Genomic DNA, 27733 nt, shown 5'->3' with positions numbered 1-27733 from the left:
GTGTTCAATCAATTTTATTAGTGGAGTGCCTTTGCTACAACTATGAAACAGAAATCATATGTGTTGGAACATGGTAACAGCTTATTTTTTATAACTACCCCAAAATACCAAGATGCATGGTCAAGTGGTTAAAAGATAAAAACATCAGCAGCCTCAACATCATTATAAGTTCCACGTGGCCTTGATAAATAGTGAAACTCAGCACAAAAGCAATAAAGGCATTCTAATGAATATAAGTGTAGATATGACAGCAGATTAAAATAGTAAATTATTGTCAGCTCGTGCTTGTGTGTATCTTCACTCAATGGCATCGGTTGGATTTCATTTAGCTGTTATCCCTTGTCCTAACAGTTGACACAATTTTCGTAACTTTCACTTGCTTGACACACTTTGACATACCTTTGTTTGGTTATAGTGCGTAATAGTCTTCTTTTTATTGTGTTCCTGTCATCTTGTCATTCTTCAGCACCTTTGTGGAGTATAATGGCTGTTCAGGTGCTTTATTTTGCACAGAGGGAGGGGTCTAACTTTGTTCATTGTGCCGGCCACAAGGAACTGGTTCTCCAATGACAGTGAAGAAGTTGTCCATGGTGACATTATTCCCCTTGCCTCATCCCCACATTCTTTGACACTCGCTCACCTGCTGCCTGATGTGTATTGAAAGCCTTTCAGCATGTACAATTACTCACGCTCTCACTGTGTAGCCTACTCCAAGTAGGCCAGGGTAGGCTGATGAGACTGCTTTGATTCGGTGGATGGATATACGCTTTAGCAGTTCTAGTGTTAAGGAACAAAGGGTTCTACAAGTTGAGCTTAATCAGACTGCATTGGGACAAGGCAGTCTAAGACACATTTTAATAAGACAGTCTTCTACTCCAATGCACTCTGTTCATGCCCAAATCCTGCTGACTAAACCACACGTAGGACCCATGGGCAAAGAGTCTATAAGGGTAAGAGTTCTATGGCACTCCAGGTTTATAGCACACAGGGAGACACTCAAACACGTTCCTCAGGCTGTAGCAACCGATAATCTCCTTAAAGGTTTTCCTCATCTCCTGACTCCTGAAGGCGTAGATCAGAGGGTCGATCACAGAGTTACACATGATGAGGATGAGGTACATGTTGAAGTGAGACATGAAGCACACACAGTACAGGTTCCTGGGGCAGGAGATCATCAGGATAAGGTGGAGGAAGAAGGGTGCCCAGCAGACGATGAAGATGCCCAGGAGGATTGTGAGAGTGATGGCTCCCTTCATGCTGGCCCTCTGGTGGATGGAGTTGTACCCTGGCAGAGCCGCGATGCGCTTGACGTGGGAGCGAGCCAGCATGAACATGTGGCTGTACAGCGAGGCCATGAGCACTAGCATGGTGAAGAACATGGACACCAAGCAAATGATAACAGGGGTGGTGTCGGAGTACATGATAAATACGATGCCGCAGCCCGTGCAGAAGGTCCAGATGGCTCCGATGATGAGAGCGGCCCGTCTATGGGTCATGATGCTGTGGTAACGCAGAGCATAGAAGATGGTCACATACCGGTCCACAGCGATGGCCAGGAGAGAACACATAGACGCCACCACTGATATACAGATCATGGAGTCAAAAACGTTGTCCATCTGACGAATAAAATGGTCGTCCACAATGAGCTGCCGGTTGGTCAGAAGGTAGATGATGATGGTCTCCCAGGCGTTGGAAACGCTGACCAGCATGTCGGCCACAGCCAGGGAACACACAAAGAAGTACATGGGGGAGTGGAGGTTCTTGTTCTTGATGATGGCGCAGATGACCAGGATGTTCTCCAACAAACTGATAATACCCAGGATGAGGAAGATCTCTGTGGCGATGTTGAGCTGCTCACAGGCCTTGGGTTTGGTGAGGAAATTAGGGGCCACAGTGGTGTTGGGGTTGTAGTACAGCTCGCTGGAGTTGGCGAACAGAGACATGGTCGTCATTTCCTCCATAGGGTTCATCTTTATAACTTTGAGTTTACCTTCAGCTCTCTCTCTTTTCAACTCACTGGCACGTTGTCAGGAGCATCCTGTTCCTATGGGGAATTAAGAGGAAGAGGATTTAGTATGAGGGACAGCAATTAACTTTAATAGATACTATACAGTGAGCTCAAAGTTTTTGGACAGTGACACATTAGTTGTTGTTTTGGCTTTGAACCCCATATTGGATGAACCATTTAGATATTACAGGACTTTTTGAACATAGTTCCCCCCATTTTAGGGGCCAAAAGAATTGGGACAAATTAACTTATATGTTTATTAAAGTAGTAAAAAGTTAAAGATGCACCTGTTTGCTAAAATTCTAATAGTTCACCTAATTTCCGTTGATGTGAAGAAAGAAACAAGTTTAGAGTAGAGAATCATTGTACCATCTAAACCACTGTGAAATATGTTTTCCATGACCACAAATATTGTATTTTCTGCTGAAAGTAAAAGAAGCAAAAACTAAACTTAAAAACGGGAAGCATAGAAATAGTGCACATAGAAGAGATATACCCCTTCTTAGACTGGCTTTCAGTGACACACATACAATATGCAGGCACGTCTCCACTAATGAATGTAACTGTGTCCTCACGTAGCTCTTCTCTGTGCTTCTCTGTACACTAGTTGGTGTAAATGAAAATCCATGTATGTATTTGTGGTGATCAAACCTTCACAGTAGTCATATGTACAGGGTTGCAGTTCTGATTGCCATGTGATACGGCAACCACAGTCCAGAGGGTGGTGGGGTCTTCCCACCCACAGTGCTCTCCAGAGGGTGGTGGGGTCTTCCCACCCACAGTGCTCTCCAGAGGGTGGTGGGGTCTTCCCACCCACAGTGCTCTCCAGAGGGTGGTGGGGTCTTCCCACCCACAGTGCTCTCCAGAGGGTGGTGGGGTCTTCCCAACCACAGTGCTCTCCAGAGGGTGGTGGGGTCTTCCCACCCACAGTGCTCTCCAGAGGGTGGTGGGGTCTTCCCAACCACAGTGCTCTCCAGAGGGTGGTGGGGTCTTCCACCCACAGTGCTCTCCAGAGGGTGGTGGGGTCTTCCCACCCACAGTGCTCTCCAGAGGGTGGTGGGGTCTTCCCACCCACAGTGCTCTCCAGAGGGTGGTGGGGTCTTCCCACCCACAGTGCTCTCCAGAGGGTGGTGGGGTCTTCCCAACCACAGTGCTCTCCAGAGGGTGGTGGGGTCTTCCCACCCACAGTGCTCTCCAGAGGGTGGTGGGGTCTTCCCAACCACAGTGCTCTCCAGAGGGTGGTGGGGTCTTCCCACCCACAGTGCTCTCCAGAGGGTGGTGGGGTCTTCCCACCCACAGTGCTCTCCAGAGGGTGGTGGGGTCTTCCCACCCACAGTGCTCTCCAGAGGGTGGTGGGGTCTTCCCACCCACAGTGCTCTCCAGAGGGTGGTGGGGTCTTCCCACCCACAGTGCTCTCCAGAGGGTGGTGGGGTCTTCCCAACGCATCACCGGGGGCACACTGCCTGCCCTCCAGGACAAATGCAGCACCTGATGTCACAGGAAGGCCAAAAAGATGAAGGACATAAACCACCCGAGCCACGGCCTGTTCACCCCGCTATCATCCAGAAGGCAATGGTATCCTGGAGGGCAGGCAGTGAGCACCCAGTGGTGTGTTTGGTAGGGCGTACCACCCTCTGTAGCGCCATGTGGTCCACGGCGGTGGAGTTGTTGTACCAGGCTGTGATGCTTCCTGACAGTATGCTCTAGAGATGGTGCTCCGGTAGAACACTGAGGGCCCTCAGGGACAGGCCAAATATCTTCAGCCTCCTGAGGTTGCTGAGAGTTGCTGTTGTGCCTTCTTCACCACGGTGTCTGTGCGGTTTGACCGTTTCAGCTTCTCTGAGATGTGTACGCCGAGGAATGTGAAGTTATTGACCTTCTCCATGACGGCCTCGTTAACGAGGATACGGGAGTGTCCAGCCTTGTTCCTTCTGAAGTCCACAATCAGCTCCTTTGTTTCGCTAAGGTTGAGGGAGAGGTTGTTCAGGCAACTTTGTCAGGCTATTCATGGGACTTTTGACATATCCTGAAAAGGCACTTGGAGTTTTCCAAAAGGCACCGAAAGGACTCTCAGACCATGAGAAACAAGATTATCTGGTCTGATGAAACCAAGATTGAACTCTTTGGCCTGAATGCCAAGCGTCACGTCTGGAGGAAACTTGGCCCCATCCCTACGGTAAAGCATGGTGGTAGTAGCATCATGCTGTGGAAAAGTTTTTCAGCGGCAGGGACTGGGAGACTAGTCAGGATCGAGGGAAAGATGAATGGATCAAAGTGCAGGGACATCCTTGATGAAAACCTGCTCCAGAGCGCTCAGGACCTCAGACTTGAGTGAAGGTTCACCTTCCAATAGCTCAACGACCTAAGCACACAGCCAAGACAAAGAAGGAGTGACTTTGGAAACATTGTCACCACCGATAAATCTACAGTAATCGATCATTTCCATAATAATTATTCTATGGCTGGCCATGCTTTACACCTGGCTACCCCTACCCCGGTCAACATCTCAGCAACCCCTGCAGCAACTTGCCCAAGCCCTCCCACTTCTCCGTTCATACAAATCCAGACAGCTGATGTTCTGAAAGAGCTGCAAAATCTGGGTCCCTACAAATCAGCAGGACTAGACAATCTGGACGCTCTCTTTCTAAAATTATGAGATCCCCAAACATTGGAAAGCTGCCGCAGTCATCCCCCTCTTCAAAGGGAGAGACACTCTAGACTCAAACTTTTACAGACTTATATATGTAGCTATCCTACCCTGCCTTTCTAAGTCTTCGAAAGTCAAGTTAACAAACAGTTCACCGACCATTTCGAATCCCACCATACCTTCTCCCCTATGCAATCCGGTATCTGAGCTGATCATGGGTGCACTTCAGCCACACTCAAGGTCCTAAATGTCTGCATCAACCTGGCCAAGGCTTTCGACTCCGTCAATCACCGCATTCTTATTGGCAGACTCAATAGCCTTGGCTTCACAAATGACTACCTCACCTGGTTCACCAACTACTTGTGTCAAATCGAAGGGTCTATTGTCCAGACCTCTGGTCGTCTCTATGGAGGTGCCACAGGGTCCAATTCTCAGGCCGATTCTTTTCTCTGTATATATCAATGATGTTGCTCTTGCTGCTAGTGATTCTCTGATCCACTTCTACGCAGACGACACCATTCTGTAAACATCTGGCCATTCTTTGGACACTGTGATAACAAACCTCCAAACGAGATTTTATACCATACAACACTGCTTTTGAGGCCTGCAACTGCTTTTCAATGCAAGTAAAACTAAGTGCATGCTCTTCAACCGATTGCTGCCCCCACCCTCCTGCCCGAGTAGCATTACTACTCTGGACGGTTCTGACTTAGAATATGTGGACAACTACAAATACCTACAGTGGGGAGAACAAGTATTTGATACACTGCCGGTTTTTCAGGTTTTCCTACTTACAAAGCATGTAGAGGTCTGTAATTTTTATCATAGGTACATTTCAACTGTGAGAGACAGGATCTAAAACAAAAATCCAGAAAATCACATTGTATGATTTTTAAGTAATTCATTTTCATTTTAATGCATGACATAAGTATTTGATCACATACCAACCAGTAAGAATTCCGGCTCTCACTGACCTGTTAGTTTTTCTTTAAGAAGCCCTCCTGTTCTCCACTCATTACCTGTATTAACTGCACCTGTTTGAACTCGTTACCTGTATAAAAGACACCTGTCCACACACTCAATCAAACAGACTCCAACCTCTCCACAATGGCCAAGACCAGAGAGCTGGGTAAGGACATCAGGGATACAATTGTGGGACCTGCACAAGGCTGGGATTGGCTACAGGACAATAGGCAAGCAGCTTGGTGAGAAGGCAACAACTGTTGGCGCAATTATTAGAAAATGGAAGAAGTTCAAGATGACGGTCAATCACCCTCGGTCTGGGGCTCCATGCAAGATCTCACCTAGTGGGGCATCAATGATCATGAGGAAGGTGAGGGATCAGCCCAGAACTACACGGCAGGACCTGGTCAATGACTTGAAGAGAGCTGGGACCACAGTCTCAAAGAAAACCATTAGTAACACACTACGCCGTCATGGATTAACATCCTGCAGCGCAGGCAAGGTCCCCCTGCTCAAGCCAGCGCATGTCCAGGCCCGTCTGAAGTTTGCTATTGACCATCTGGATGATCCAGAGGAGGAATGGAAGAAGGTCATGTAGTCTGATGAGACAAAAATATACCTTTTTGGTCTAAACTCCACTCGCCGTGTTTGGAGGAAGAACATGGAGGTGGAAACATCATTTGTTGGGGATGCTTTTCTGCAAAGGGGACAGGACGACTACACCGTATTGACGGGATGATGATGGGGCCATGTATCGCGAGATCTTGGCCAACAACCTCCTTCCCTCAGTAAGAGCATTGAAGATGGGTCGCTGCTGGGTCTTCCAGCATGACAACGACCCAAAACACACAGCCAGGGCAACTAAGGAGTGGCTCCGTAAGAAGCATCTCAAGGTCCTGGAGTGGCCTAGCCAGTCTCCAGACCTGAACCCAATAGAACATCTTTGGAGGGAGCTGAAAGGCCGTATTGCCCATCGACAGCCCCGAAACCTGAAGGATTTGGAGAAGGTCTGTATGGAGGAGTGGGCCAAAATCCCTGCTGCAGTGTGTGCAAACCTGGTCAAGAACCACAGGAAACATATGATCTCTGTAATTGCAAACAAAGGTTTCTGTACCAAATATTAAGTTCTGCTTTTCTGATGTATCAAATACTTATGTCAGGCAATAAAATGCAAATGAATTACTTAATCATACAATGTGATTTTCTGGATTTTTGCTTTAGATTCCGTCTCCCACAGTTGAAGTGTACCTATGATAAAAATTACAGACCTCTACATGCTTTGTAAGTAGGAAAACCTGCCAAATCAGCAGTGTATCTGTAGGTGTCTGGTTGGATTGTAAACTCTCCTTCCAGACTCACATGAAGCATCTCCAATCCAAAATTAAATCTAGAATCGGCTTCCTATTTTGCAACAATGCCTCCTTCACTCATGCTGCCAAACATACCCTCGTAAAACTGACTATCCTTTCGATCCTTGACTTCTACGATGTCATTTACAAAATAGCCTCCAACATTCTACTCAGCAAACTGGATGTAGTCTATCACAGTGCGTTTTGTCTCCAAAGCCTCATATACTACCCACCACTGCGACCTGTACGCTCTCGTTGGCTGGCCCTCGCTTCATATTCGTCGCCTAACCCACTGGTTCCAGGTCACCTATAAGTCTTTGCTAGGTAATGCTCCGCCTTATCTCAGCTCACTGGTCACCATAGCAGCACCCACCCGTAGCACGCGCTCCAGCAGGTATATTTCACTGGTCATCCCCAAAGCCAACACTTCCTTTGGCCGCCTTTCCTTCCAGTTCTCTGCTGCCAATGACTGGAACTAATTGCAAAAATCACTAAAGCTGGAGTCTTATATCTCCCTCTTTAACTTTAAGCATCAGCTGTCAGAGCAGCTTACCGATCACTGTACCTGTACACAGCCAATCTGTAAATAGCACACCAAACTACCTCATCCCTATATTGTTATCTATCCTCTTGTTCTTTTGCACCCCAGTATCTCTACCTGCACATCTATCACTCCATGGTTAATGCTAAATTGTAATTGTTTCGCCTCTATGGCCAATTTATTGCCTTACCTCCCTGCTCTTCTACATTTGCACACACTGTACATAGATTTTTCTATTGTGTTATTCGCTGTACGTTTGTTTATGTGTAACTCTGTGTTATATTTGTCGCACAGCTTTGCTTTATCTTGACCAGGTCACAGTTGTAAATAAGAACTTGTTCTCAACTGGCCTACCTGGTTAAATAAAGGTGAAATTGATCAAATAAAATACATAAAAGGGGGTGGTGTCAATGTAAATAGTCTGGGGGCAGAAGCTGTTAACTTCTTGGTGACGGGGCAGTATTTTCACGTCCGGATGAAATGCATGCCCAAATTCAACTGCCTGCTGCTCAACCCCAGAAGATAAGATATGCATATCATTAGTATATTTGGATAGAAAACACTCTGAAGTTTCTAAAACTGTTTGAATCATGTCTATGCGTATAACAGAACTTATGTAGCAGGCAAAACCCTGAGGAACAACCATTCAGATTATTTTGTTGTTGTTGAGGTCACTCTTTTCAATGGGCTTTCATTGGGAATCCAGATTTCTAAGGGACCTTTTTGCAGTTCCTACCGCTTCCACTGGATGTCACCAGTCTTTAGAAATTGGTTGAGGTTTTTCCTTTTTGTAATGAAGAAGAAGCCCTGTTCAAAACGAGGGTCACTTCAAGTGTACTGTTTGTTAGAGGCGCGTGACCAGAAAGGTAGCGTCAGTTTGTTTTCTTCCTGTATTGAACACAGATCATCCCGTCTTCAATTTGATCGATTATTGACTTTAAAAAATACCTAAAGTTGTATTACAAAAGTAGTTTGAAATGTTTTGGCAAAGTTTACAGATAACTTTTGAGATATTCTGTAGTCACGTTGCTCAAGTTTGGAACCGGTGTTTTTCTGGATCAAACGCTCCAAATAAATGGAGATTTTGGATATATAGACGGAATTAATCAAACAAAAGGACCATTTGTGATGTTTATGGGACATATTGGAGTGCCAACAGAAGAAGCTTTTCAAAGGTAAGGCATGATTTATATTTTTATTTGTGCGTTTTCTGTCGCACCTGTAGGGTTGAAATATGTTCTCTCTTTTGTTTACGGAGGTCCTATCCTCAAATAATAGCATCGTTTGGTTTCACCAAAAAGCCTTTTTGAAATCTGACGTTGGCTGGATTCACAACACGTGTAGCTTTAATTTGGTATCTTACATGTGTGATTTCATGAAAGTTAGATTTTTATAGTCATTTATTTGAATTTGGCGCTCTGCATTTTCTCTGGCTTTTGGCCAAGTGGGACGCTACCGTCCCACATATCCCAGAGAGGTTAAGGAAACTTTTGGTCCTAGACTTGGCGCTCCGGTACCGTGTGCTGTGCTGTAGCAGAGAGAACATTCTATGACTTGGGTGACTGGGGTTTTTGACAATTTTTTTGGCCTTCCTCTGACACCGCCTGATATAGAGGTCCTGGATGGTAGGAAGCTTGGCCTCAGTGATGTACTGGGCCGTATGCACTACCCTCTGTAGCATCTTACGGTCAGATGCTGAGCAGTTGCCATACCAGGTGGTGATGCAACCTGTCAGGATGCTATCGATTGTGCAACTGTAGAACTTTTTGAAGGTCTGGGGACCCATGCCAAATCTTTTCAGTCTCCTGAGAGGTAAAAGGTGTTGTCGTGCGTCCTTCACAACTGTCTTTAAGTAGGCAAGTCATTTAAGAACAAATTATTACTCCAATGACGGCCTACCAAAAGGCAAAAGGCCGCCTGCGGGGATGGGGGCTGGAATTAAAAAAAAAAATATAGGACAAAATACACATCACAACACAACACTACATAAAGAGAGACCTAAGACAACAACATAGCATGGCAGAGCTTGTAGTGTCATACCCAAGAAGTCTTGAGGATGTAATCGCTGTCAAAGGTGCTTCAACAAATTACTGAGTAAAGGTTCTGAGTACTAATGATATTTTCTTTATACATTTGCAAAAATTTCAATAAACCTGTTTTTGCTTTGTCACTATGGGGTATTGTGTGTAGAGTGATGAAGAAAAAACTATTTAATCAATTTTAGAATAAGTCTGTTAGGTAAGAACATGTGGAAAAAGCCAAGGGGTCTGAATACTTTCTGAATGCACCGTATAATGTTGAAGATATGACGTTGTTTCAAAGGTACAAATTCACTATATTTTACAGAAGGTTGTCAATTTTGAAATGTGGTTACCATGATGAAATGATCCTATGGTTGAAATGTGGTTACCATGATGAAATGATCCTATGGTTGAAATGTGGTTACCATGATGAAATGATCCTATGGTTGAAATGTGGTTATCATGATGAAATGATCCTATGGTTAAAATGTGGTTACCATGATGAAATGATCCTATGGTTGAAATGTGGTTACCATGATGAAATGATCCTATGGTTGAAATGTGGTTACCATGATGAAATGATCCTATGGTTGAAATGTGGTTATCATGATGAAATGATCCTATGGTTGAAATGTGGTTACCATGATGAAATGATCCTATGGTTGAAATGTGGTTACCATGATGAAATGATCCTATGGTTGAAATGTTACCCTCAAAACATTAGTTTACGTTGATTACGTTTTTCAAATCCAATGTATTATCCACATAGATTTAACATCACAATACTAACTTAACCAGTTTGTGCCCAGTGGGAATGAAACAAAACACATGTAAAACAACATTTTCAAATGCTAGAGGTCAATAGGCCTTCACACACTGTCAACATTTTGACACATTAAGTGACAGGTGAAATATAACAAACTATAAAATGCTGTGCAGAGAGAGTTGTAATTTCTGTCCCAAGGATGTCTATCAATCTATCGATAAGACAAAACACTCTGGTGCTGGATGATTCAGACCACATAATTAAGCCAATTGGTGGAAATGACTAGACGGAAATAGCAGCAAATTGTCTGAGGTAGAAACAGACTTCCTACAGAAAAATCCTTTCTAGGGAGTTTTTCCTAGCCACCGTGCTTCTACACCTGCATTACTTGCTGTTTGGGGTTTTAGGCTGGATTTCTGTACAGCACTTTGAGATATCAGCTGATGTACGAAGGGCTATATAAATACATTTGAATTGATTTGATTTGATTCACCTTTAGGTTCGTGGTTGGCTTTAGAATTCACCTCACATGGCATTTGATGGAGAGAGAAAAACGACACCGGACAGATTCATTGGTAATGTCCCTGCATCCGCCTCAGAGTAAGACAACAGTTTAAGGCATGATTTTAGGACTGGTAGGGAGAGAGAGAATACGTGGATGAACAAACCAGGAGAGAGAGAGAGAATACATGGATGAACAAATAAGGGAGGGGAGAGAGAGAGAGAGAGAGAGAGAGAGAGAGAGAGAGAGAGAGAGAGAGAGAGAGAGAGAGAGAGAGAGAGAGAGAGAGAGAGAGAGAGAGAATACATTGATGAACAAACCAGGAGGAGAGAGTTGTTTGCAGGGTTTACTAGAGAAAGGAATAAACCGGCATGTTCCTCTTGGACACCTGGAGATAAATACAACATGCTGGGACAGGGACTGAACATGTGTTCGTTTTTCCCCAACCAGCAAAGCCAGGACATCACATGAGAGCTAGAAGCTTCATTAATCGTCAAAGGATGTCTTCTTTTAAAGAGATCCCTGCTGCTCAGCCCTACCCAGTCCTCTCTTGGTCCATAATCAGTCATATTTATGAGTATGAGTGCTCATTTAGGTTCAGTTTAGCTGTTTAGATATAAGATAACTAGTGGACATGACCCTAGATCAGCACTCCTATTCTGAGATCATTTCTAAATACTGTGTGGCGTACAGCAGGTCAGCCACCAGGGGGAGACCCGTTGAGGCCTGGTGACAGACGGAGTATACATTACAAAGGGATGGCTCCATCTGCTGGACGTGCCAGGTCTCGACGGGCTCTCCTGGCCAGAACTAATTGGGGCTGATTGGGGATTAGTGAGTAATCAAGGGCTGATTGCTCACCAGCTGTACAACTCCCATCATGCTGCCAGTAGGGCAGCACACAAGGGAGAGACTGGGGGAGGAAAGGACTCCCATATAGCTGGGGACGGTACCAGAGGTAACAGGAGAGAGTTAAGGTTTTGATCCCCACAGGATAAAGTAAGACCTGGAGCCCAGTAGACGGTATCTCGGAGAGGGTCTCCTGGGGGAGACCTATTCTTATCTTTTGGACTATTATTTCAATAAACACTTTTGAAACTGAGCTAATCCTACTCTGTCCATGTCTGATCTGTGTAAACGTTTTGACCCAACCCCCTGGTGGAGAATGTGAGCACTCTGACAACGTGGTCAGATCAGGGTTGATATTTACGCAGCATCAGCATGAAAGAGTTGATAGCTCAGTTCATCCGGGCCCAACAAGTCCAACAGGCGGTTCAGGAACGAATGTTGGAGGAACAGCGACTACAAAACATCCTCCTTATTGAGGAAATCAGGAAGCTACAAGGAGGAGCGTCTACTGAATCACATCCAAATCAGCTTTTAAATCAGGCTAACAGGAGACGACGACATCAAAATCTACCTCTGTATGTTTGAAAGGACAGCACTACGGGAAGGATGGCCAAGGCAGAAGTGGGCCAGTCTGCGGGCCTCGTTCCTCTCTGGGAATGCCCAAAAGGCAATTGGGACCTGAACGACGAACAGGCGGCTAACTCCAATCACCAGGGGATGGCTACTAACCGACGTATCCACCCCCTTCATCCTAGACAAAGTGGTCCTGGATCGCTTCCTACGGGCACTACCCCACGACATGCGCACCCCAGACCTTGGAGGGCCTCCTGGAAGCAGTGGAGACGCATCAGAACACTCAGGCCCTGCTGAGTGGGAGCCGGGCCGAGCCGGCGACCTGTTCGAGGAGCCGGAAGGACAGCCCCACTGCTGTGTACCCCAAACCGACATTCGGCAGGGCCAAAGGACCGCAAACCCGTGGAGGGATGCCTGGGGTAGGGCATCACCAGCGACAACCCCAGGTAGATGGAGAACAAAGGTGGTGTTTTGAGTGTGGCGCCCAGGGGCACATTGCCTGGAATTGCACGGCTAGAGAGGAGTCGATGCCATCAGCAAGCTCGAGAGTCTAGGTGGGTCACGCAGTGACCTACGTCACCTCCTGTTGGGCACACCACGAATCAACTGCACCCATGGTCCCGGTGAAGGTTGACGGACACAACACGGAAGCTCTATTAGACTCCGGAAGTATGGTTACCCTCATAACCACGAGTCTGCTGAATCAGGATACCGAACGTTGTAGGGAGATGTCCATTTCCTGTGTTCAAGGGGACACAAAGCAGTATCCAACCGTATAGGCCAACATCGTGATGCCACAAGGGAACTGCCAGATGATGGTGGGTGCAGTACTAGAGTTGCCGGTACCTCTTCTAGTGGGACGAGATTGTCCGCTGTTCACGGCCCTGTGGGGGCATGAGCTGAGGAAGAAGGTACGAGCCAGCCGAAGACGAGAGCGAGGACGACCCATCCGTTTGAGCGATGGCCAAACGGCATAGGCAAGATGAGGTAGATGGTATAGAGTACAGAAAATATACATATGAGATGAGTATTGTATGGTATGAAAACGTTATATAAAGTGGCACTGGCTAGTGATTCTCCGTCAGTCCTAAATATTTCTAATATCTCCGCTTTCAGCCCTACATATCTTTAATATCTCCCTGTCAGCCCTAAATCTCTCTAATATCTCCGTCAGTCCTGAATATTTCTAATATCTCCGCTTTCAGCCTTACATTTCTCTAATCTCTTCACCTTTCAGCCCTACATCTCTTTAATATCTCCCTGTCAGCCCTAAATCTCTCTAACATCTCCAATATCAGCCCTTAATCTCTCTAATATCTCTCTGTCATACATACATCTCTATAATATCTCCTCTTTCAGCCCTATATCTCTCTAATTTATCCGTTTCATCCCTACATCTAATATCTCCCTGTCAGCCCTAAATCTCTCTAATATCTCCCTCTCAGCCCTGCATCTGTCTAATATCCCCCTTTCAGCCCTACATCTCTCTAATATCTCACTGTCAACCCCTTAATCGTTCTAAACTCTGCCTGTCAGCTCTAAATCTAAATCTGTATTTCAACTGCCCTACCCTGGCCTGCACTAAGAGACCTGGCTGTCTGTAGTTATTCCACACTACCCCGGACTGCACTAGGAGACCTGGCTGTCTGTAGTTATTCCACACTACCCCGGCCTGCACTAAGAGACCTGGCTGTCTGTAGTTATTCCACACTACCCCGGCCTGCACTAAGAGACCTGGCTGTCTGTAGTTATTCCACACTACCCCGGACTGCACTAAGAGAACTGGCTGTCTGTAGTTATTCCACACTACCCCGGCCCGCACTAAGAGACCTGGCTGTCTGTAGTTATTCCACACTACCCCGGCCTGCACTAAGAGACCTGGCTGTCTGTAGTTATTCCACACTACCCCAGACTGCACTAAGAGACCTGACTGTCTGTAGTTATTCCACACTACCCCGGCCCGCACTAAGAGACCTGGCTGTCTGTAGTTATTCCACACTACCCCGGCCCGCACTAAGAGACCTGGCTGTCTGTAGTTATTCCACACTACCCCAGACTGCACTAAGAGACCTGGCTGTCTGTAGTTATTCCACACTACCCCGGACTGCACTAAGAGACCTGGCTGTCTGTAGTTATTCCACACTACCCCAGACTGCACTAAGAGACCTGGCTGTCTGTAGTTATTCCACACTACCCCGGACTGCACTAAGAGACCTGGCTGTCTGTAGTTATTCCACACTACCCCAGGACTGCACTAAGAGACCTGGCTGTCTGTAGTTATTCCACACTACCCGGACTGCACTAAGAGACCTGGCTGTCTGTAGTTATTCCACACTACCCCGGACTGCACTAAGAGACCTGGCTGTCTGTAGTTATTCCACACTACCCCGGACTGCACTAAGAGACCTGGCTGTCTGTAGTTATTCCACACTACCCCGGCCTGCACTAAGAGACCTGGCTGTCTGTAGTTATTCCACACTACCCCGGCCTGCACTAAGAGACCTGGCTGTCTGTAGTTATTCCACACTACCCCGGACTGCGGCAGGGTAGCCTAGTGGTTAGAGCATTGGACTAGTAACCGAAAGGTTGCAAGTTCAATTCCCCGAGCTGACAAGGTACAAAATCTGTCGTTCTGCCCCTGAACAGGCAGTTAACCCACTGTTCCTAGGCCGTCATTGAAAATAAGAATTTGTTCTTAACTGACTTGCGTAGTAAAATAAAGGTAAACTAAAAATAAAAAATAAAAACTGCACTAAGAGACCTGGCTGTCTGTAGTTATTCCACACTACCCCAGACTGCACTAAGAGACCTGGCTGTCTGTAGTTATTCCACACTACCCCAGCCCGCACTAAGAGACCTGGCTGTCTGTAAAATATTCAACTACCCCAGACTGCACTAAGAGACCTGGCTGTCTGTAGTTATTCCACACTACCCCAGACTGCACTAAGAGACCTGGCTGTCTGTAGTTATTCCACACTACCCCAGCCCGCACTAAGAGACCTGGCTGTCTGTAGTTATTCCACACTACCCCAGACTGCACTAAGAGACCTGGCTGTCTGTAGTTATTCCACACTACCCCGGCCCGCACTAAGAGACCTGGCTGTCTGTAGTTATTCCACACTACCCCGGCCCGCACTAAGAGACCTGGCTGTCTGTAGTTATTCCACACTACCCCTGTCTGTAGTTATTCCACACTACCCCAGACTGGCTGTCTGTACTACTGCACTAAGAGACCTGGCTGTCTGTAGTTATTCCACACTACCCCGGCCCGCACTAAGAGACCTGGCTGTCTGTAGTTATTCCACACTACCCCGGCCCGCACTAAGAGACCTTCACAGCTGTCTGTGTATTTCTCTGTCTGGTTTCTGTCTTCCACACCTCGTTCTCTCCCTCTAACACACCCTCGTTCACTCCCTCTCTCTGTCTCTCTCTAACACACCCTCGTTCCCTCTCTCTCTCTCTCTCTCTCTCTCACACACTCACACACTCTCACTCACACACCCTCCCCCTCTCTCTCTCACACACACTCTCTCTCTCTCTCTCTCGCTCTCTCACACCCTCGCTCTCACTCTCTCACACTCTCTCTCTCTATCACACCCACACCCTCACACTCTCTCTCTATCACACCTCTCTCTCTCTCTATCACACCTCTCTCTCTCTCTCTCTCTCTCTCTCTCACACTCTCACACTCTGTTTCTCTCACACACCCTCACTCTCTCTCTCTCTCTCTCTCTCTCTCTCTCTCTCTCTCTCACACACCCTCAATCTCTCTCTCTCTCTCTCTCTCTCTCTCTCACACACTCTCACACCCTCTCGCTCTCACACACTCTCTCTCACACTCTCACACTCTCACACTCTCACACTCTCACACCCTCACACTCTCACACCCTCACACTCTGTTTCTCTCACACACCATCACTCTCTCTCTCTCTCTCTCTGTCTCACACACCCTCAATCTCTTTCGCTCTCTCGCTCTCTCTCACCCTCACTCTCTTTGCTCTCTCTCTCTCTCACACACACTCACAATCTCTCTCTCTCTCACACTCACACCCTCTCGCTCTCACACACCCTCACACTCTCTCTCTCTCACACTCACACCCTCTCTCTCACACACCCTACACGCTCTCTCTCTCACACACACCCACACACTCTCTCGCTCTCACATCCTCTCTCTCACACCCTCACACTCTCTCTCACTCACACACTCAAACTCTCTCTCTCACACACCCTCACACTATCTTGCTCTCTCACACCCTCACTCTCAAACCCTCACACCCTCTCTTTCTCTCACACTCTCACACTCTCACACTCTCACACTCTCACACTCTCACACCCTCACACTCTCACACCCTCACACTCTGTTTCTCTCACACACCATCACTCTCTCTCTCTCTCTCTCTGTCTCACACACCCTCAATCTCTTTCGCTCTCTCGCTCTCTCTCACCCTCACTCTCTCTTGCTCTCTCTCTCTCTCACACACCCTCACAATCTCTCTCTCTCACACTCACACCCTCTCGCGCTCACACACCCTCACACTCTCTCTCTCTCACACTCACACCCTCTCTCTCACACACCCTACACGCTCTCTCTCACACACACCCACACACTCTCTCGCTCTCACATCCTCTCTCTCACACCCTCACACTCTCTCTCACTCACACACTCAAACTCTCTCTCTCTCACACACCCTCACACTATCTTGCTCTCTCACACCCTCACTCTCAAACCCTCACACCCTCTCTTTCTCTCACACCCTCACACTCTCACACTCTCACACTCTCACACTCTCACACTCTCACACCCTCACACTCTCACACCCTCACACTCTGTTTCTCTCACACACCCTACACTCTCTCTCTCTCACACACACCCACACACTCTCTCGCTCTCACATCCTCTCTCTCACACCCTCACACTCTCTCTCACTCACACACTCAAACTCTCTCTCTCTCACACACCCTCACACTATCTTGCTCTCTCACACCCTCACTCTCAAACCCTCACACCCTCTCTTTCTCTCACACCCTCACACTCTCTATCTCTCACACTCACACCCTCATTCTCTCTCACACACCCTCACACTCTCTCTCTCTCTCTCACACACCCTCTCTCTCTCTCTCACACCCCTCACACCCCTCTCTCTCTCTCTCACACACCCTCACACTCTCTCTCTCACACACCCTCACTCTCTCTCAGACCCTCACACACTCTCGCTCTCACACCCACACACTCTCTCGCTCTCACACCCTCATACCCTCACTCTCTCTCACACCCTCACACTCTCTCTCTCACTCTCTCACACACCCTCCCCTCTCTCTCTCTCTCACACCCTCTGTCTCACACACCCTCACACTCTCTCTCACACCTTCACTCTCTCTCACACCCTCGCTCTCTCTCTCTCTCTCACACCATCACACTCTCTCTCTCTCTCTCTCTCTCACACCATCACACTCTCTCTCTCTCACACTCTCACACTCCAACACTCTCTCTCTCTCTCTCACACCCTCACTCTCTCTCTCTCTCTCAATTCAATTCAAGGGCTTTATTGGCATGGGAAACATGTGTTAACATTGCCAAAGCAAGTGAGGTAGACAACATACAAAGTGAATATATAAAGTGAAAAACAACAAAAATTAACAGTAAACATTACACATACAGAAGTTTCAAAACAGTAAAGACATTACAAATGTCATATTATATATATATATACAATGTACAAATAGTTAAAGGACACAAGATAAAATGAATAAGCATAAATATGGGTTGTATTTACAATGGTGTTTGTTCTTCACTGGTTGCCCTTTTATCGTGGCAACAGGTCACAAATCTTGCTGCTGTGATGGCACACTGTGGAATTTCACCCAAAAGATATGGGAGTTTTTCAAAATTGGATTTGTTTTCGAATTCTTTGTGGATCTGTGTAATCTGGGGGAAATATGTCTCTCTAATATGGTCATACATTGGGCAGGAGGTTAGGAAGTGCAGCTCAGTTTCCACCTCATTTTGTGGGCAGTGAGCACATAGCCTGTCTTCTCTTGAGAGCCATGTCTGCCTACGGCGGCCTTTCTCAATAGCAAGGCTATGCTCACTGAGTCTGTACATAGTCAAAGCTTTCCTTAATTTTGGGTCAGTCACAGTGGTCAGGTATTCTGCCGCTGTGTACTCTCTGTGTACTCTCTCTCTCTCTCACTCTCACACTCTCACACCCTCACTCTCTCTCTTACACACCCTCACACTCGCTCACACTCTCACACTCTCACACCCTCACACACTCTCTCTCACACCCTCTCTCTCTCTCACACACCCTCTCTCTCTCTCACACCCTCACACCCTCTCTCACACTCTCACACCCTCTCTCACACACCCTCACACTCTCTCACACACACACTCTCTCACACAAACACTCTCTCTCTCTCTCTCACACACCCTCACTCTCTCTCTCACACTCTCACACTCTCACACCCTCACAGTCTCACACCTCACACTCTCTCTCTCTCTCTCTCTCTCTCTCACACACCCTCAATCTCTCTCGCTCTCTCTCACCCTCACTCTCTCTTGCTCTCTCTCTCTCTCTCTCACACACCCTCACACTCTCTCTCTCTCCCATTCTCACACCCTCTCGCTCTCACACACCCTCACACTCTCTCTCTCTCACACTCACACCCCTCTCTCTCACACACCCTCACATTCTCTCTCACACACACACCCTCACACTCTCTCTCTCTCTCACACACCCTACACTCTTTCTCTCACACACCCACACACTCTCTTGCTCTCACACTCTCACACCCTCACAGTCTCACACCCTCACACTCTCTCTCTCTCTCTCTCTCTCTCTCTCACACCCTCAATCTCTCTCGCTCTCTCTCACCCTCACTCTCTCTTGCTCTCTCTCTCTCTCTCTCACACACCCTCACACTCTCTCTCTCTCCCATTCTCACACCCTCTCGCTCTCACACACCCTCACACTCTCTCTCTCTCACACTCACACCCTCTCTCTCACACACCCTCACATTCTCTCTCACACACACACCCTCACACTCTCTCTCTCTCTCACACACCCTACACTCTTTCTCTCACACACACCCACACACTCTCTTGCTCTCAGACCCTCTCTCTCTCACACCCTCAAACTCTCTCACTCACACACTCACACTCTCTCTCTCTCTCACACACCCTCACACTATCTTGCTCTCTCACACCCTCACTCTCAAACCCTCACACCCTCTCTTTCTCTCACACCCTCACAATCTCTCTCTCTCACACTCACACCCTCACTCTCTCTCACACACCCTCACAAACTCTCTCTCTCTCTCACACACCCTCTCTCTCTCTCTCTCACACCCTCACACCTCTCTCTCTCTCTCTCTCTCTCTCTCTCTCACACACCCTCACACTCTCTCTCACACACCCTCACTCTCTCTCAGACCCTCACACACTCTCTCTCTCACACACTCTCACACTCTCGCTCTCACACCCACACACTCTCTCGCTCTCACACCCTCATACCCTCACTCTCTCTCACACCCTCACACTCTCTCTCTCTCTCTCACACACCCTCCCCTCTCTCTCTCACACCCTCTCTCTCACACACCCTCACACTCTCTCTCTCACACTCTCACACCTTCACTCTCTCTCTCACACCCTCTCTCTCTCTCTCTCTCTCTCTCTCTCTCACTCTCTCACACTCTCACACCCTCACACTCTCTCTCTCTCTCACCATCACACTCTCTCTCACTCTCACACTCCAACACTCTCTCTCTCTCACACCCTCACTCTCTCTCTCTCTCTCTCTCTCTCACTCTCACACTCACACTCTCTCTCACACCCTCACACTCTCTCACACTCTCACTCTCTCACACCCTCACACACTCTCTCACACCCTCTCTCTCTCTCTCACACACTCTCATACCCTCTCTCACACACCCTCACACTCTCTCACACACACCCTCACACTCTCTCTCTCTCACACCCACACTCTCTCTCTCTCTCACACACCCTACACACTCTCTCTCACACACCCTACACTCTCTCTCTCACACACACCCACACACTCTCTCGCTCTCACTCTCTCTCTCTCACACCCTCACACACTCTCTCTCTCTCTCTCTCACACCCTCTCTCTCTCTCTCTCACACACACCCTCTCACACCTCTCTCTCTCTCACACCCTCTCTCTCTCTCTCTCTCTCTCTCTCTCTCTCACTCTCACCCTCTCTCTCACACACCCTCACACACTCTCTCGCTCTCTCACACTCTCTCACACCCTCACTCTCTCTCACACACTCTCTCTCTCTCTCTCTCACACACACCCTCACACTCTCACACCCTCAGTTTCTCTCTCTCACACTCACACTCTCTCGCTCACACCCTCACTCTCTCTCACACACCCTCAAACTCTCTCTCTCACACACCCTCAAACTCTCTCTCTCACACACCCTAAAACTCTCTCTCTCACACACACTCACACCCTCACTCTCACTCTCTCTCTCACACCCTCACTCTCTCTCTCACACCCTCACACTCTCTCGCTCACTCTCTCGCTCTCTCACACCCTCACTCTCTCTCACACCCTCACTCTCTCTCACACACTCTCTCTCTCGCTCTCTCACACTCCCACACTCTCACACCCACACTCTCTCGCTCTCTCACACCCTCTCTCTCACACACACCCTCACTCCCTCACACCCTCAAACTCTCTCTCACACACCCTCAAACTCTCTCTCACACACTCTCACACCCACACACTCACGCACTTTCTCACACCCACACTCTCTCGCTCTCTCACACCCGCTCTCTCTCTCACACTCTCTCACACTCTCACACACTCACACTCTCTCTCACACTCACACTCACACTCTCTCACACTCTCTCTCACAACCTCACACTCTCTCACACACTCTCTCTCTCTCTCACACTCACACACCCACACACTCTTTCTCTCTCACACCCTCACACTCTCTCTCACACCCTCACACTCTCTCTCTCTCACACACACCCACACTCTCTCTCTCTCTCTCTCTCTCACTCTCACACCATCTCTCTCCCTTCCTTAGGTCACTCATCCATCGCTCCTCAATCCTCCTTTAATATTCCATATAAATAGGAGCTTCCATCTCAATCCCTTCCTCAGGTCTCTCATCCATCTCTCCTCAATCCTCTACTATTCTATTTAAATGGGAGCCCACATATCTCTCCTCCCAATTTCTCCCAACAGGCTTTGAACATTGACTCGCTGTTGAGTGTCTGTCTGGACCCACGCAACCCCGACTTCCTCACACCCACGCAACCCCGACTTCCTCACACCCACGCACTGAACCGCTGACTCAAGCTCGCAGGCACACAGAACCACAGAGAGCAGATAGAGAGCTACAGAACATGTTATTTTATAAAACAGTCTGGCTGAATGGCAGACAAGCAAGATACTGAAAGTGTAACTGTCTGGGTAACTCTACTGATAGTGTAGGTGTCTAGGATGGTAACTATACTGATAGTGTAGGTGTCTAGGATGGTAACTCTAGTGATAGTGTAGGTGTCTAGGATGGTAACTCTACTGACAGTTTAGGTGTCTAGGATGGTAACTATAGTGACAGTGTAGGTGTCTAGGATGGTAACTATAGTGATAGTGTAGGTGTCTAGGATGGTAACTATAGTGACAGTGTAGGTGTCTAGGATGGTAACTATAGTGACATTGTAGGTGTCTAGGATGGTAACTCTACTGACAGTTTAGGTGTCTAGGATGGTAACTATAGTGACAGTGTAGGTGTCTAGGATGGTAACTATAGTGACAGTGTAGGTGTCTAGGATGGTAACTCTACTGATAGTGTAGGTGTCTAGGATGGTAACTCTACTGATAGTGTAGGTGTCTAGGATGGTAACTATAGTGATAGTGTAGGTGTCTAGGATGGTATCTCTACTGACAGTTTAGTTGTCTAGGATGGTAACTATAGGGATAGTGTAGGTGTCTAGGATGGTATATCTACTGATAGTGTAGTTGTCTAGGATGGTAACTATAGTGACAGTGTAGGTGTCTAGGATGGTAACTCTAGCGATAGTGTAGTTGTCTAGGATGGTAACTATACTGATAGTGTAGGTGTCTAGGATGGTAACTCAAGTGTTAGTGTCGGTGTCTAGGACGGTAACTATACTGATAGTGTAGGTGTCTAGGTAACTGTAGGTGTCTAGGTAAAATTCCAAGATATTTATATGAGGTTACAACCTATTTCTTGCATTAGAAAACACCATTAGTTTAGTTTTGTCAGTATTGAGGATAAGCTTCAATTGACACAAGGTATGTTGAACAGTATAAAATGCAGTTTGCATGTTCTGGAAAGTTGTTGTAAGAGACGAGGCACAACAGTAAATAACAGTATCATCAGCATAAAAATGAAGTTGTGCATTTTGGACATTTTTGTCTCCATCATTTATATAAATAGTGAATAAGTGAGGACCATGTACAGAGCCTTGGGGCACACCATTAAAGACAATCTCTGCCTTAGTATAGCATGATCAACTGTATCAAAAGCCTTCAAGAGATCAATAAAAAGTGAGACACAGTGCTGTTCTTTGTCAATGGCTTCAGTGATATCATTTAAAACCTTCATGGCTGCTGTAATTGTGGTATGCTTCTTCCTGAGGCCCGATTGGTACATTGATAAAATAGAGTTAGTAAATAAAAAACTATTTTAGCTGTTCACTTACAAGGATTTCAAGTATTTTCACCAGGGGTGACAGCTTTGAGATTGACCAATAATTATTTAAAAGAGTTGGATCTCCCCCTTTTAAAAGTGGTAGGATAAATGCTGATTTCCAGATCTTTTATTACATTCCAGGGTTAGATTGAACAGAGATGTAAGTGGTTCAGCTATGAAATCAGCTGCCAGATTTAAAAAGCAGGGATCCAAAAGATCAGGACCTGCAGGTTTTCTCTGATCTAAGGAGTTCAGGGCTTTATGTACCACCTGCACTGAGAATGGCAAAAAGCTAAAAGTTTGACCAGCTCTCACTGGTTCATCCACACAGGGTTGTACAGAGACAGAGGACACTGAATCAAACAGCCTACCAGATGATACAAAGTGCTCATTGAAACAATTCAGCATTTCAGTTTTGTCATATACAGCAACTGAGTCCTTCAAAACACATGACGGTAATTCATTAACATTACTGTTACCAGACATAGACTTAATCGCCTTACTGTGGATATAGATACTTTTGTAACTGTTTCCTCCAGTATCTTCACAAGGTCCTTTGCTGTTGTTCTGGAATTGATTTGCACTTTTTGCACCAAAGTACGTTCATCTCTAGGAAACAGAACAAGTCTCCTTCCTGAGCGGTATGACGGCTGCGTGGTCCCATGATGTTTATACTTGTGTACTATTGTTTGTACAGATGAATGTGGTACCTTCAGTCATTCTTAAATTGCTCCCAAGGATGAACCAGACTTGTGGAAGTCTACAAATCTATTTCTGAGGTCTTGGCTGATTTCTTTTCATTTCCCCATGGTGTCAAGCAAATAGGCACTGAGTTTGAAGGTAGGCCTTGAAATACATACACAGGTACACCTCCAATTGACTCAAATTGTGTCAATTAGCCTATCAGAAGCTTCTCAAGCCATGACATAATTTTCTGGAATTTTAAACAAGCTGTTTAAAGGCACAGTCAACTTAGTGTATGTAAACTTCTGACCCACTGGAATTGTGGAACAGTGAATTTTAAGTGAAATAATCTGTCTGTAAACAATTGTTGGAAAAATGACTTGTGTCATGCACAAAATAGATGTGCTAACCGACTTCCAAAAACTATAGTTTGTTTAACAAGAAATTTGTGGAGTGGTTGAAAAAAGAGTTTTAATGACTCCAACCTAAGTGTATGTAAAATTGTAAAATGTATGAGAACTTCCGACTTCAACTGTAGGTCAGGTGTGGTTTCTTGACAAAGACCATAAGAGTAGTTACACCTCTGACATCGCCTAAACAGAAGCTATTGTTTTTTTCATCTATCAGCGGTTACCGCTGATCTGAGTGAATCTTGGCCTTAATAAGTCCTCTGTTAGTGATGGTTGTACAGTTATTATTGCATAGCAGAGATAATAGCATGTTAGGAAATGACTGTGTTCATGACTGATCATTATTTACTTACATTTGATATTTGAGTCATTTAGCAGACTCTCTTATTTGTGCATTAATCTTCAGATAGCTAGATGAACAGGTGAACAGGTGAACAGGTGAACAGCAACATATCACAATCATAGAAAGTACATTTTCACTCAACAAAGTCTTTATCAGTCAGTGCTTGTAGGAAGAGAGAAGTACCTTTCTTTACTCTGTGGTAGTTATTTAAGATACATTTCAAAGAGGTAGGGTTTCAGACATTTTCAGAAGATTGGCAGGCAGGAACTCCGCTATTCTTTAGACTTTATTGGGAAGCTTGTTACACCATTGGGGTGCCAGGACAAAGAGGAGCTTGGACTGGGTTGAGCGGGAGGTGCCCTTCCGTAGGGAGGGCCAAGAGACCATAGGTGTCAGGATAGATTACTTGGGTTAGGGTGTAGGGTTTCCCTTGTTGCACCAGGGTCCTGAAAACTGGAAGCTAATGGAGTGTGCAGAGGAGCGGTGTGAGACGGGAGAACTTTGGAAGGTTGAACACAAGGCAGCATCTGAGGTTTGGATAAGTTGCAGAGGTTTGATGGAACAAACAGGGAGACCAGCCAACAGAGAGTTGCAGTAGTCTAGAAGGTAGAGGACAATAGGGGAGCCCAGCCAACAGAGAGTTGCAGTAGTCTAGAAGGTAGAGGACAAGAAGGGAGCCCAGTCAACAGAGAGTTGCAGTAGTCTAGAAGGTAGAGGACAAGAGGGGAGCCCAGCCAACAGAGAGTTGCAGTAGTCTAGAAGGTAGAGGACCAGAGGGGAGCCCAGTCAACAGAGAGTTGCAGTAGTCTAGAAGGTAGAGGACCAGAGGGGAGCCCAGCCAACAGAGAGTTGCAGTAGTCTAGAAGGTAGAGGACAAGAGGGGAGCCCAGCCAACAGAGAGTTGCAGTAGTCTAGAAGGTAGAGGACAAGAGGGGAGCCCAGCCAACAGAGAGTTGCAGTAGTCTAGAAGGTAGAGGACAAGAGGGGAGCCCAGTCAACAGAGAGTTGCAGTAGTCTAGAAGGTAGAGGACAAGAGTGGACCCCAGCCAACAGAGTGTTGCAGTAGTCTAGAAGGTAGAGGACAAGAGGGGAGCCCAGCCAACAGAGAGTTGCAGTAGTCTAGAAGGTAGAGGACAAGAGGGGAGCCCAGCCAACAGAGAGTTGCAGTAGTCGAGAAGGTAGAGGACAAGAGGGGAGCCCAGCCAACAGAGAGTTGCAGTAGTCTAGAAGGTAGAGGACAAGAGGGGAGCCCAGCCAACAGAGAGTTGCAGTAGTCTAGAAGGTAGCGGACAAGAGGGGAGCCCAGCCAACAGAGAGTTGCAGTAGTCTAGAAGGTAGAGGACAAGAGGGGAGCCCAGCCAACAGAGAGCTGCAGTAGTCTAGATGGGAGAGGACCAGAGGGGAGCCCAGCCAACAGAGAGTTGCAGTAGTCTAGAAGGTAGAGGACAAGAGGGGAGCCCAGCCAACAGAGAGTTGCAGTAGTCTAGAAGGTAGAGGACAAGAGGGGAGCCCAGCCAACAAAGAGTTGCAGTAGTCTAGAAGGTAGAGGACAAGAGGGGAGCCCAGCCAACAGAGAGTTGCAGTAGTCTAGAAGGTAGAGGACAAGAGGGGAGCCCAGCCAACAGACGGTTGCAGTAGTCTAGAAGGTAGAGGACAAGAGGGGAGCCCAGCCAACAGAGAGTTGCAGTAGTCTAGAAGGTAGAGGACAAGAGCCCTCAGGCCCCTACTCCACCACTACCACATATCTACAGTACTAAATTCATGTGAATGTATAGTGCGTATGTTATCGTGTGTGTGTGTGTGTGTGTGTGTGTGTGTGTGTGTGTGTGTGTGTGTGTGTGTGTGTGTGTGTGTGTGTGTGTGTGTGTGTGTGTGTGTGTGTGTGTGTGTGTGTGTGTGTGTGTGTGTGTGTGTGTGTGTGTGTGTGTGCGTGCGTGCGTCTGTGCCAATGTTTGTGTTGCTTCAGTCCCCAATGTTCCATAAGGTGTTTTTTTAACTGTTTTTTCAAATCTAATTTTACTGCTGCATCAGTTACTTGATGTGGAATAGAGTTCCATATACTCATGGCTCTATGTACTACTGTGTGCCTCCCATAGTCTGTTCTGGTCTTGGGGACTGTGAAGAGACCTCTTGTGGAATGTCTTGTGGGGTACGCATGGGTGTCAGAGCTGTGTACCAATAGTTTAAAAAGACAGCTCGGTGCATTCAACATGTCAATACCTCTCATAAATATAAGTAGTGATGAAGTCAATCTCTCCACTACTGAAATAGCTTACTGAAAAAGCCGAATCCACTAATTTGAAGGGGTGTTGACATACTTTTGTGTCTATGGTATAGTCATAATAATGATACTATTAAAACAATGTCATATTTTGTATTATCAGCAAACTAATCTATGATATTGATGACCATGTTCTGAGACGTGTGACAGAGCAAAACATTACAAACAGTACATTATTCTCTATAGATCTCTATATAATAGATCAACTCTCCAGTACGTTATTCTCTATAGATCTCTCTATAATAGATCAGCTCTCCAGTACATTATTCTCTATAGATCTCTCTATAATAGATCAACTCTCCAGTACGTTATTCTCTATAGATCTCTCTATAATAGATCAACTCTCCAGTACGTTATTCTCTATAGATCTCTATATAATAGATCAACTCTCCAGTACGTTATTCTCTATAGATCTCTCTATAATAGATCAGCTCTCCAGTACATTATTCTCTATAGATCTCTCTATAATAGATCAGCTCTCCAGTACATTATTCTCTATAGATCTCTCTATAATAGATCAATTATCCCGTAGGAGTTGCTGCCTAGCCTAGAGTTGGTGTATTTTTATAGTAGATATAACATTGAAGATCTGACATTGTTTCAAAGGTACAAATGTAATGTTATTTTAAGGTTTGTCCATATGTGTTACAATGATGACATTATCCTGCTGTTGAAATTTCACCATTTAAATATTTTTTCCAAATCAATTGATTTTCTATGAATATTCCAAGTCACACTATATTGACAAAATCTTTGAAACTACATTGCTTCAACCAGTTTGTGCCCAGTATCCATAAAATGTAATTTGTGGAGCGCTCACCTTGGGGCTGCATGATGCTTGCTGAAGCTGGATTGAATCTGTTATAGCCGGTAGCCAGTATAGCAGCTTGCCAGTGCTTGATTCTAGCGCGAGGAGAGACTGCCAGCAGGTCCGATGGATGGAACAGGGAATGACAGCATTCCTGGATGTATCAATAGATGACGAGGGATCCTCCTCTCTCTCTGCATTGCTCTGTTTCAACGATATGATACTACATGCTCCTCCGGCTCATCGACCCTCCTCTATATTGCTCTGTTTCAACAATATGATACGTTCTCCTCCAGC

At 46.5% G+C, this 27733-nt stretch overlaps 1 protein-coding gene across 1 annotated transcript; it reads right to left on the bottom strand.

Moving 5' to 3' along the window:
• Window positions 1–27733, bottom strand: LOC115121417 (melanocortin receptor 5-like). Its single transcript, XM_029650505.2, has 2 exons — window positions 27449–27733; window positions 1–2044 (listed from the first exon to the last, which is right to left on the bottom strand). Exon 2 carries the CDS (start codon window positions 1968–1970, stop codon window positions 960–962), a length of 1011 nt encoding a protein of 336 aa, XP_029506365.1. The 5' UTR covers window positions 1971–2044; window positions 27449–27733; the 3' UTR covers window positions 1–959.

The sequence above is a fragment of the Oncorhynchus nerka genome, linkage group LG4 (assembly GCF_034236695.1).
Source record: "Oncorhynchus nerka isolate Pitt River linkage group LG4, Oner_Uvic_2.0, whole genome shotgun sequence".
Lineage (NCBI taxonomy): Eukaryota > Metazoa > Chordata > Actinopteri > Salmoniformes > Salmonidae > Oncorhynchus > Oncorhynchus nerka.
This window is presented reverse-complemented; position numbering and strand designations above follow the sequence as displayed.

What these genes read in the sequence shown, in the direction of transcription:
- LOC115121417 (XM_029650505.2), bottom strand. Translation starts at nt 1,970, where the DNA reads ATGAACCCTATGGAGGAAATGACGACCATGTCTCTGTTCGCCAACTCC.